Raw genomic sequence first — 11,853 nt, 5'->3', positions numbered from 1 at the left:
TCAAACCCCCTCTACTTGTCTTTATAAATATATTTCAGAGGGTTTACTTCTTCATATGGACCTATCAATACAAATTTTCTCTGTAGATAAAGAAAGGGGAAATGTATTTTATGAATTAGGCTCTGCAAATCATGTTTAGCAGCTCAGCACTAGAACACAGAGAGAAAAAAAGAGATTCCTGAAACCAAGTTTGCTGGCGCAATTTTGAAATCTCCCTTTTTTGGCGAAGGTTTTAATATCCCCCAAATTTCTGAAAGGAAAAAGATCATCAAAGAAAAAAAGTGAGCAAATATTTCACATAAAGCACTTTGGAACTTTCGCCCATAAATACTGTACTAAAATGGCATCAATATTCAGCCACTGTGGTCGGCATTTTTTTCTAAACACACTGCAGTGATAGAAAAAAAAAATCCAGATGTTCAGCATTGGTATCTGGACTATGGCTGGCACTAAATATCAGGATAGAGTGGTGAGTGACTGTGGATATTCAGCATCAAACTGGCTATGTTGAGCGGTCAAAATAGGCCACTTAAATAGTAGGCCTATCTTTGACCGCTAAAAAGTGTGGGACCCATTTACTATGAAGCGTAGACGCCTACACGCACACAGCATGCATCAAATTAGAACTAACGCCCAGATACCACATGCCCCTGGAAGTAAATCTAATTTCTACGTGCATCCAATAAGCGCGGGAGAAAATAATTTCTATTTTCTACTGCGTGGCGCTAACCGGACGGTAATCGGCAGTGTACATGTGCTGATGATTACCATCCGATTAATGCATGAGACGTTACCTCTAAGTCAATGAGTGGCAGTATGGTTTCAGGCCCAAAATGGACGCATGCTGATTTTTATTTTGCCGCACGTCCGTTTTCGGCAAACAAAAGGCCTTTTTTGCAGAAGCACTGAAAAATGGACCTGCGCATGTCCAATACATGAGTCTACACCAGCGCAGGTCATTTTTCAGCGCACCTTAGTAAAAGGACCCCTTAATCGGTTAGCGCTGAATGTTGGCATAGGCGATTAACTTTTAACTATTAAACCCAGATATTCAATGGCAGTTCCTGGATATGGTCCAGCATGGAATATCTGGATTTAATGCCAGCGGTAGATGGCAAACATGCTGCCAGTTGAATATCGAGCCCATAGAGTAGTTCAGGCCATGTATTTTCTCTCTAACTGGTATGTGGCACACTTAAAACCAATGTAACTCCCACACATGAAGACTATTGCTTGTGGTATCCTTGCACACTGTCTCTCCCTGGAGCAATGTTCAAGAGTGTGGATGATGTAGTTAATGAATGGGCTGGTACATGCTTTTGGGTCTAGCACATGTAAATTAGCCTGGTCTGCCCTGTGGACAAGGATTGGGGGACTGTACATATGTTCAGGGCCCCAGTGATATTTCATTAGGCCTAATGGTCCTACCTAAACTTGGATGTGTTCTCAGGAATGCCATATGTTAGGAATGTGGTTTTATACCACAAAGGTCTTGTAAGAATGCCCTTACATGGCATGTTCTTGGCCCTGATATCTGTGGGCACATTTTATACAGTGGTGCTGGGGAAATCACTTCACAAGATATATGAGTAATGTGGAAACATGGGCTGCTAAAAGAATAGGAATGCAAAGTTTGGGTTTCTCACAGACAATATATAGCAGACAGTGTCCAATTCATTCATGAAGTCCAGATTGTTAGCCTGTTTTATTTCAATGGATGTGGGGGTGCAGTGGGGGTAGACTCTCATGTTCTCAGTACCAAAAATTTACAATATTTGTATCTTTGCACACACTATGCGATGGTTTCTCATTCTGCCTTTTTCTATTAAATGCCTCCTTTTGCTAACAGTTATAAGTTTATAGGTCTGCCCCAATTTGACTGCCCCTTTCGGACTGACTGTTCACTTGTCTTTTAGATTGTAAGCTCTTTGAGCACGGACTGTCCCTCTATGTTAAATTGTACAGTGCTGCGTAACCCTAGTAACGCTTTAGAAATGTTAAATAGTAGTAGTAGTAGTAGGGAGTGATTTCAATGGCTGTGGTGAGTGCTGGGCTGACAATGGTACAATATCAAGGCATTATATGGGCAATATGGAGTGGACATACTGTATTGCGACATCTTCTCATGTGCCAGTATTGTAAGATAGGGCTGCTGCCTTTAGAAAATATAGCCCCACTCTGCCCCCTGGGGAAATTGACAGGATGTCTGCTGCAGGGGCTATGTACGATATGATAAATCAGTCTCTGTATCTGGCTGATGGGTATTAGTTGTGTAATGTTACTATCGTACACTTAATAGAAATTGGCATGCTTGTCACTCTCCCTATGCACAGTGTCATGTAAATTTTGGCAGAGATGAGCACTGTAGAGGCCGGGTATGAGTAACAATTTCATACAGGGGAGGCATACTGAACAGTAGGGGTTGGTTAATGTTCCATGGGTCTCTCTCCATCATTACTGCTTTGGCATAGGAGCCCGTATACCAGTGTGAATGCATGTGGACATGTCAGAGGATGAGGGGAAATTCTCTCTCAATCTTCTTTAAGCTGGGAAAAATGTACTACAGTTTTGTAAGCAGCTGAAAAGTTCTATGTTTGATGAAGCTACTTGTAATATAACTTAATGCAATCCTGCTAATTATCTTTATTGTTGCTTTACTATATTTTAGTTATCCAAAGTTTTTATTATTATACATTATTAATGTTTTTGAATACCATTAGGTTTCAATCGGATATGTGTGTATGTTTTTTTTGTTACATTTGTACCCCGCGCTTTCCCACTCATGGCAGGCTCAATGCTTTACTGAATACGTCCGATTTTCAGCACTGTCCTTTCAAATAGGGTTTGTGAAGGACTGTAACAAGCTCGGGATCTAAGAACTGCATATTTTTGTTGCCGTGGCAAAACACAGTCCAAAATAAAGGACTGTTAATTGGCACCACTACAGATGTTGCTTATTATTGTCAGAAGTGAACCTGCAATGGAACAGGTGGAGAAGGGATAGCTGAATGGTGTTCTAAGACACGCGTCCTTCAAACATAGTTAACTCTAAGTGGAAGAGCAGATGGAGCCTCAGATGGCTGTCACTACATCCATCTGGTTTTGTTCACCATCCCATTTACTCTGTGGCAGTTCAAGCAGTGACATGATGGCACGAGAAGCACTCCTTTAAAACATTATGTGCACACACATGGATTTGCTGAAAAGCTAGTAGGTAATTCAGAATCACTTACAGCAATTATTAGCATGCTCCATAGTGAAGGTTGTTTAAAATAGTTTACCAGTAGATATATTTTCTCATGTGTCATACAGTTCTGAATATTTTGTTATTATCCTTCTTAGCTGTGGCTCTTCCTACATAGCAGAGCCAGGAAGAGAGTGACAACTTGTAGTCTAGTGGTGATTGTTAATCAACTGGTACAGTAATGAAAGAGCAAAAGCAAAGGGCCACAGGCAATATTCCCTCAAAGCTGAGCGGGAGTCCTCCACCTGAGTCAGGCCAGTAGGTGGTGCTGTTTCACCATCACATTTTTACTAGTGAGGGACAGACAAGTTTTCAGGACTTCGGGGAACCTGACTCTTCCTAGTGATTTAAAACATAATATGGATGAACCACCCTCCACTGGCAGAAATGCAATTGGAGGACTCTTAGCTTAAAGTGAACAGTGGCCACAGGGTGCCTCAGTGTCAGAGGCGTATCTGAAAGGCGGCGGTAGGGAGGGCCAAAGCCAGAGTGAGGGGGCACATTATAGCCCCCCCCCCGCCGTTGCCATCATCCCCCCCGGCCACTACTGCCGTCGTCGCTGCCGCCGCTGTCATCAACGTCATGTACAATGTGCAGCGATGTCAGACTCCGAAAGGATCAGCTTTGAACAGCACAGACTCCGGAGGACGAAAAAGAACTTTAAAAGACCTCGGCTCAGCTGGCGGGGGTTGGGGGGTTGGGATCCCCCGCCAGCCGAAGGAATATTTTTAAAGGCAGCGGCAGGAGGAAGCGGACCTTGGCTGGCGGGGGTTGGGGTCCTCCGCCAGCAAAGGTAGGTGACGGTGGCAGGGGGGTCCAGGGCAAAATCTGCGGGGGCCCAGGCCCCCGTGGCCGCACGCAGATACACCCCTGCTCAGTGTCATCTCTGATACTATGTGGTCAGCTCCCAGTGTAGTGACCATCTGCAGCTTCCTACCAATGTTCCCTCGAAGTGGAGCGCATGAGCAATTGCTCATATATTTTAGGTGCATTGCTCACAGATTTTAAATATTTGCTCAAAAAATAAAATTTATTTTGGTGCTATATACAGAAATGCTTTGCTAATACTGGTGCTCAAAAATTGTTGGTTTTTAAAACTTGTTGCTCACAAGAAAAATAAAAATTTGCACACACCAGGACACTCCTTAGAGGAAACATTGCTTTCTTCCATTATTCATTTAGCAACTCTAAGCTCAGCGGGGGACAACTTAGTGTCATAGATTGCACATGTAGTAATTGCACAGGGTGAGTCTGATTGTGGAAAAAACAAAACAAAACCATGGGGGTTGATATTCCAAGCGATTTAACCGGCCAGAAATGGCTTCTGGCTGATTAAGTTGCCTGTTCGGGGCTAACTGATAATTTTCAGAGGCACTTAACTGGTTACTGCCTGCCACCGGAAATAACCGATTAATGCCGAACTGAAAACTGGCTATTTTGTTTTGGGGGGGGGGGGGGGGGGGGGGGTTCTGGGGTGGGGGCGGAGTCAGCACTTAACCAGTCAGGTTAACCGCATAAACAGCACCACATAAAAGTCAGTCCTATCTTTATGTGGTAAATGGTTAAGAGCTGAATATCGCAATTAGGGCCTCTTTTATGAAGCCACGCAGCAACACCAACAGGTCTTTTCAAACTGAATGGGCTTTGTCGACATTGCCACATGGGGAACTGCTAGAGTGGCTTGATAAAGGAGGCCCTTAACTGGCTATGCATTAGCCGGGTCCAGAAATCCAGAAATTCAATACCGGTGCCAGGACATGGTCCAGCATGGAATTTCCAGGTTTAAGGCCAGTGGCAGTCAGCAAAACCCTGATCACCACTGGCTGAATATCGGGCCTATGGAGTAATGAAAACTAAAACGAAGAATGAAAATAAAAGAAGAAAGAAAAGTAAAGCACGTACTTTGCCTGTTGCTTGTATAGTGAACAGTCACGACTGGAACTCTTGGACCTTTAGAAAAGGAAAAAGAAGATTCACAGTTAAAATGATAACTTCTAAGTTAATTAGGTCTGGATAGATAAAATGACTTTCCACAAAGAACATGAGGTAGTGAATCACAAAGATTTTAATATAAATGCATTAATTGCTGTGCTGAACTTTAAATTCAAACTATACTCATTACACATGCATCAACTTCTAATGCATTTCTATATGAACTCTCCATTAATTTATAAAAGACCATTAAAAAAACCTTGGGGGGAAAATCCTATGTGCTGAACATAAGTGTTGTCATACTGGGACAGACCAAAGGTCAATCAAGCCCAGTATCCTGTGTCCAACAGTGGCCCAACCAGGTTACAAGTACCTGGCAAGATCCCAAAACAGTAAAATGGATTTTATGCTGTTTATCCCAGAAATAAGCAGTGGATTTTGCCCAAGTCAATTTAATAATGGTCTATGGACCTTCTCCTTTAGGAAGTCATCCAGACCTTTTTTAAACCCCACTAAGCTAACCGCCTTTACCACATTCTCTGGCAACGAATTCCAGAGTTTAATTACACATTGAGTGAAGAAAGATTTTCTCCAATTTGTATTAAATTTACTACTTTGTAGCTTCATCCCATGCCCCCTAGTCCTAGTATTTTTGGAAAGACTAAACAAATGATTCATGTCTACCCATTCCACTCCACTCATTATTTAATAGACCTCTATCATATCTCCCCTCAGTCACCTTTTCTCCAAGCTGAAGAGCCATAGACGCTTCAGCCTTTCCTCATAGGGAAGTCGTCCCATCCCCTTTATAATTTTCTTCGTCCTTCTCAGTACCTTTTCTAATTTCACTATATCTTTTTTGAGATGTGGTGACCAGAATTGAACACAATATTCGAGGTGCGGTCGCACCATGGACCGATACAAAGGCATTATAACTTCCTTGCTTTTGTTTTCCATTCCTTTCCTAATAATACTTTTCTATTTGCTTTCTTAGCCGCCACAGCACAGTGAGAAGAGGGTTTCAAAGTATTATCAACAACGATGCCAAGATCCCTTTCTTGGTCGGTGAGTCCTAATGTGGAACTTGAATTACATAGCTATAGTTCGGGTTCCTCTTTCCCACATGCATCACTTTGCACTTGCTCACATTAAACATCTGCCATTTAGACGCCCAATCTCCCAGTCTCATAAGGTCCTCGTGTAATTTTTCACAATCCTCTTGTGATTTAACAACTTTAAATAACTTTGTGTCGTCAGCAAATTTAATTACCTCACTAGTTACTCCCATCTCTAGATCATTTATAAATATGTTAAAAAGCAGCGGTCCCAGCACAGACCCCTGAGGAACCCCACTATCTACCGTTCTCCATTGAGAATACTGACCATTTAACCCCACTCTCTGTTTTCTATCCTTTAACCTGTTTTTAATCCACAATAGGACACTACCTCCTATGCTGTGACTCTCCAATTTCTTCTGGAGTCTTTCATGAGGTACTTTGTCAAACACCTTTTGAAAATCCAGATACGCAATATTATTATTTGTTGCATTTGTATCCCACCTTATCCCACCTCTTTGCAGGCTCAAAGTGGCTTACAATACATCATGAGCAGTGGAAGAATGTTAGTAATAAACATTTAGTATTGCATGCTCTTGGTCAGCATGATGAGAAAAGCAAAGTAGTAGTATACAAGTAAATTTTAGGAGACAGTTCTAAAACTAAATAAGCGAGTTGTGCATATTCACTTGGGTTGATCTTTTTGGTATGCTCTTTCAAAGAAATGGGTCTTCAGTAGTATTCGGCTTACATTTAACCACATGTTTGTTCACTTCTTCAAAGAAATGTAATAGATTGGTGAGGCAAGACTTCTCTTCACTAAATCCTTCCCTCTTTTCTAGTTTAAATGCTGCTCTATTTCCTTTTTAAATACTGTTGCCAGCAGCCTGGTTCCACCCTGGTTAAGGTGGAACTCATTATTCTAGAATAGGCTCCCCCTTCCCCAGAATGTTGCCCAGTTCGTAACAAATCTAAAGCTCTCCTCCCTGCACCATTGCCTCATCCACACATTGAGACTCCGGAACTCTGCCTGTGTCTTGGGCTCTGTGCGTGGAATAGGGAGCACTTCTGAAAATGATACTGTGGAGGTTCTGGATTTGAGTTTTCTATCTTAGAGCCTAAATCTGGCTTCCAGAATCTCCCTCTGACATTTTCCTACGTCATTGGTACCCACGTGAACCAAGACAGCAGGTTCCTTCCCAGCACTGTTTAAAATCTGATCTAGGTGCTATGTGAGGTCCGCCACCTTCGCATCAGGCAAGCAAGTGACCAAGTGATTCTCATGTCCACCAGCCACCCAGCTATCTACATTGCTATTGATTGAATCTCCAACTACAGTGGCAGTCCTAACCCTTCTCGCTTGGGCAGAAGCCCCTGGAGATACACCCCCAGCGTGAGAGTATGTTGCATCCTATAGAAAGGTTTGTATAATCTGTTATGGAAGACAGTTGGCTTGAATAACTGTACTGTGGCTAATTTAATTCACAATCATTAAGAATAAAATCCACTTCATATCCACACTGATATGTATAAGCCCGTAAATACAAACATAGGGCCCCTTTTACCAAGCTGCTGCAAAAGGGGGCCTGCGTTGGCATTGGTGTGTGCTTTTCACGCATGCCGAGGCCCCCTTTTACCGCAGCGGGTAAAAGGGGAGTCTCTCTTTCCTGGAAAATAGCCATGCAGCACGTAAAGCACTTGCCGTGTGGCCATTTCAGGGGGGGGGGAGCCCTTACCGCCACCTATTGAGGTGGCGGTAAGAGCTCCCGCACTAACCCGGTGGTAGCGGTAACCGGGCAGCATGGGGCACTGCCCGATTACCACCTGGTACACTCTGGCACTACAAAAATATATTTATTTTTGTATATTTTTGTAGCGCTGGATGTGATGGCGTGCTAGGGGTGGGAAGTACCACCAGGCTGCTGTGGTAGCCCACAGTACTTCCTGTTTAGCGAGCAGTAAGCCCGTGTTGGGCTTACCACTGCTTAGTAAAAGGGGCCCATAGTGACTACAGAGAAAATAATCTGGAAATGTTAATATTCACTAAGGACCTTATTCACCAGCCTTTTCTTTCTCATTTAGAAGGCCATTTTATAACAGGGCATACAGGTTAATTGGGAAGGAATCACCTACTTTTAGCCTATTTATGAAGGCATCTAGGTGCCTTTCAGGCTTATTTTTGAAAGAGAAGGGCGCCCATCTTTTGACACAAATCGGGAGATGGGCGTACTTCTCCAAGGGCAAATCTCCAAATCGGCATAATCGAAAGCCAATTTTGGGCGTCCTCAACTGCTTTCCATCGCGGGGACGACCAAAGTTCACGGGGGCATGTCGGAAGCGCAGCAAAGGCAGGACTAGGGCATGCCTAACACATGGGCGTCCTCGTCCGATAATGGAAAAAAGAAGGGCGTCCCTGACGAGCACTTGGCCGACTTTACTTGGTTCATTTTCTCTTACAACCAAGCCTCAAAAAGGTGCCCGAATTGACCAGATGACCACCAAAGGGAATCGGGGATGACCTCCCCTTACTCCCCCAGTGGTCACTAACCTCCTCCTACCCTCAAAAACTTTTAAAATATTTTTTGCCAGCCTCAATGCCAGCCTCAAATGTCATACCCAGCTCCATGACAGCAGTATGCAGGTTCCTGGAGCAGTTTTAGTGGGTGCAGTGCACTTCAGGCAGGAGGACCCAGACCCATCCCCCCACCTGTTACACTTGTGGTGGTAAATGTGAGCGCTTCAAAACCCACCACAAACTCACTGTATGCACATGTAGGTGCTCCCCTTCACCCCTTAGTGCTATGGTAATCTTGTACAGTTGTGGGTAGTGGGTTTTGGGAGGTAGTTGGGGGGCTCAGCACCCAAGGTAAGGGAGCTATGCAGCTGGGAGCAATTTCTGAAGTCCACTGCAGTGCCCCCTAGGGTGCCCGGTTGGTGTCCTGGCATGTGAGGGGGACCAGTGCACTACGAATGCTGGCTCCTCCCATGACCAAATGGCTTGGATTTGGTCATTTCTGAGATGAGCATCCTCAGTTTCCATTATCGCCGAAAATCAGGGGTGACCATCTCTAAGGTCGACCTAAATTTTGCAAGTTAGGCGTCCACAACCGTATTATTGAAACGAAAGATGGACGCCCATCGTGTTTCGATAATAAGGGTTTCCCTGCTCCTTCGCCGGGACGTCCTGTGAGGACGTCTTCAGGAAAACTTGGGCGCCCCTTTTGATTATGCCCCTCTATGTGTTTTTATAAAATACTAGTGCAAATCCAGCAGCAATAGCGCCTATATTTAAGCTGAAGATATTAGACCAGATTCCATAAATGGTGCTCTGAGTTGGGCACCATTTATAGTATAGCGCTTTGTGACGGGATCCATGCCAAATTTCGGGTGCAAGAATTTACACCAACTGAAACCTGGTGTAAATCCTCGTGCCTAAATTAGGTATGGATCTACCGCATTCTATAACACTGTGCACAAATTCTAGGAATGCCTGTGAACCACCCATGCCCCTCCCATGCCCACACCCCTTTATATGATCTACATAAAAATTTACGCATACATGGGTATAGGATAGTGACTACAAAGATGCATGCTTAAATTCAAATCGTTGCCAATTAACATCCCTGAATTCCTCCAGTGGTCATTTAGGTCTATTTATTAGAAAAATAGATCTAGACCAAAAGATTGAAGTTTTCACCCTAGATTATTTGTTTTGTTCCATTATGGCTGTAAAACATCCAAGTGTTAGGCACACCCTAAACCTGCCTTCAAAACATCCCCGACTTGCCCCCTTGTGATCTGCATGCACTGCAGATGAAATGCATGGACAGACATCTGCAAAACAGGTTTTGAAAATACCGATTTGGATGTTTTGAGAAGAAATCCATCCAAAAGGTACTTTATGACACTTTTTGGATGGTTTTTTCTTTTGAAAATGATACCCTTAGTCTCAAACCTTGCATGAGAAAGTCTTCAAAATTTTAAGGGATATTCATAACATAGGCCTTAGGGCTCCTTTTACTAAGCTGTGGTAAAAGGGGTCCTGTGCTAGCGGCCGAGCAAGTTTTTGTCACGCACACAGTCCCCTTTTACTGCAGCGGGTAAAAAGGTGGAAAAAAGAAATGGCCGTGCGGTAAAGTTCACACTTTCCGTGCGGCCATTTCAAGGGAAACATTGGTAAGGTGTCCTGCGCTAACCCGGCAGTAACCGGGAAGCGCGTGTGCACTGCCCAAATACTGACGAAACCCCCTGCGAAGACTCCTTTACTAAATACCATCATAAGTTTGTTGAAACAAACATGTTTTCCCCTCCGAGGGACACCACCTTGCAGTGGTGGAGGGGCTTCTGTGTTTCAATGACTGAGAGGGCTATGCTGAAGGGTTACCCATATCAGACAGGCCTCTGAGGAGAAACCAGACAAAGAGTGTCCCAAACTAGGAAGAATGGAAAGATGACGACCTGAAGCTCGTATGCTCAACAGCCCAGCTGTCCTCTGAAGTTCTGTCTTTGTTTACTTGAAATTTCCTCTCTGCAACTGCAGTTACCTTAACTGAGAGGAAGGGGACAATCGAGGGTCAGCCGCCTATGGCCAGAGTTTTGTCCCCTGCGTAGCAAGTGTGGGATCGCTGCGCGATGAGCTGCCCACAGATGACTGGGTTGATGAGTCCTTTGATTAGCGCCGGCGAAGGAGCGTCGACGCTCTTGGACCTGGAAACAACTTCATCACTCCCGAATCATTTAACCACCATGTCCAAAGGAGCGGAGGAGTGAGTTAGGAGTCCATGCTGAAACAGAAGTCATTTACAGCTGAACCCAAGTTGGCGGTGCCACTCCTAAACCCGTAAGAGCTATCAGCTTGGAGTTTTTGGCTCCCATGGAGGTTACATTGAATATCATCTGGAAGCCGCTCCAGAACCTAACGGTGGTCGTAAATAACTTTGCTTCAGATATAATCTTAGTAGTGAGCTACATGGATAACCTAATTGAACCCTTTGAGAAAGAAAAAATGATACAGCAAATGAAGTTCTGTAGGAGTAGGAAACGGTTAAGATTTTGAAAATGATAATAGACCAGAAATTTGAACAAAATGAATATTATTACAGATGATTAATATTGAGATTGTTGTTTTCCCAGGGTTCCGGGTATGACTCCTAAAGATTTCCTCAGAAATATTTCCTGAAAATTTTGTTATTTTCCTTTGTAATGATTCCTCTTACTAATATAAATGATTACTTAGTAATATAAATTCAAAAGGAGTGAAGCCTGTGAAACTGGGATTACCTTAATCAGTGGGAATTGGATTAGAGTGTTTGCATTGTTAAATAATTTCTGGTTTTAAAAGAGAAAAAAATGAAATTAGGTGTATTATTTCAACTAATATTGGACAATAAGTATGTTTCCAACAAAATAAATTGAATGTACACCGTTTTGGGTTTGAAGAAGCCAACCAGACGATCAATGTGGAATAATGATTCAGATAAATAATAACTGGGGATAATCAGGTTAATACCACATTTTGTTTCTGTTTACTGTTGTTTAATTGATCTCCTTGTCTTGTTTCATTCTCTCTATTTTGTGGTCTAAGGAAGAGTATAAAATTACCTGATTGAAATAATTCTTGTG

At 43.3% G+C, this 11,853-nt stretch overlaps 1 protein-coding gene across 1 annotated transcript in view; it reads right to left on the bottom strand.

Annotated features, from left to right (window-relative positions):
- The window catches only part of DPP6 (dipeptidyl peptidase like 6), a 931,600-nt gene that overhangs the window by 61,752 nt on the left and 857,995 nt on the right, over positions 1-11,853 (bottom strand). Inside the window, 1 exon segment of the mRNA XM_030198448.1 lies at positions 5,147-5,194. Within this exon segment, the coding sequence (XP_030054308.1) occupies positions 5,147-5,194 (48 nt within the window).

This window comes from Microcaecilia unicolor, chromosome 1 (assembly GCF_901765095.1).
Source record: "Microcaecilia unicolor chromosome 1, aMicUni1.1, whole genome shotgun sequence".
NCBI classification, from domain to species: Eukaryota; Metazoa; Chordata; class Amphibia; order Gymnophiona; family Siphonopidae; genus Microcaecilia; species Microcaecilia unicolor.
Note: the sequence above shows the minus strand (reverse complement) of the source record. Positions and strands in the feature narration are given on the sequence as shown.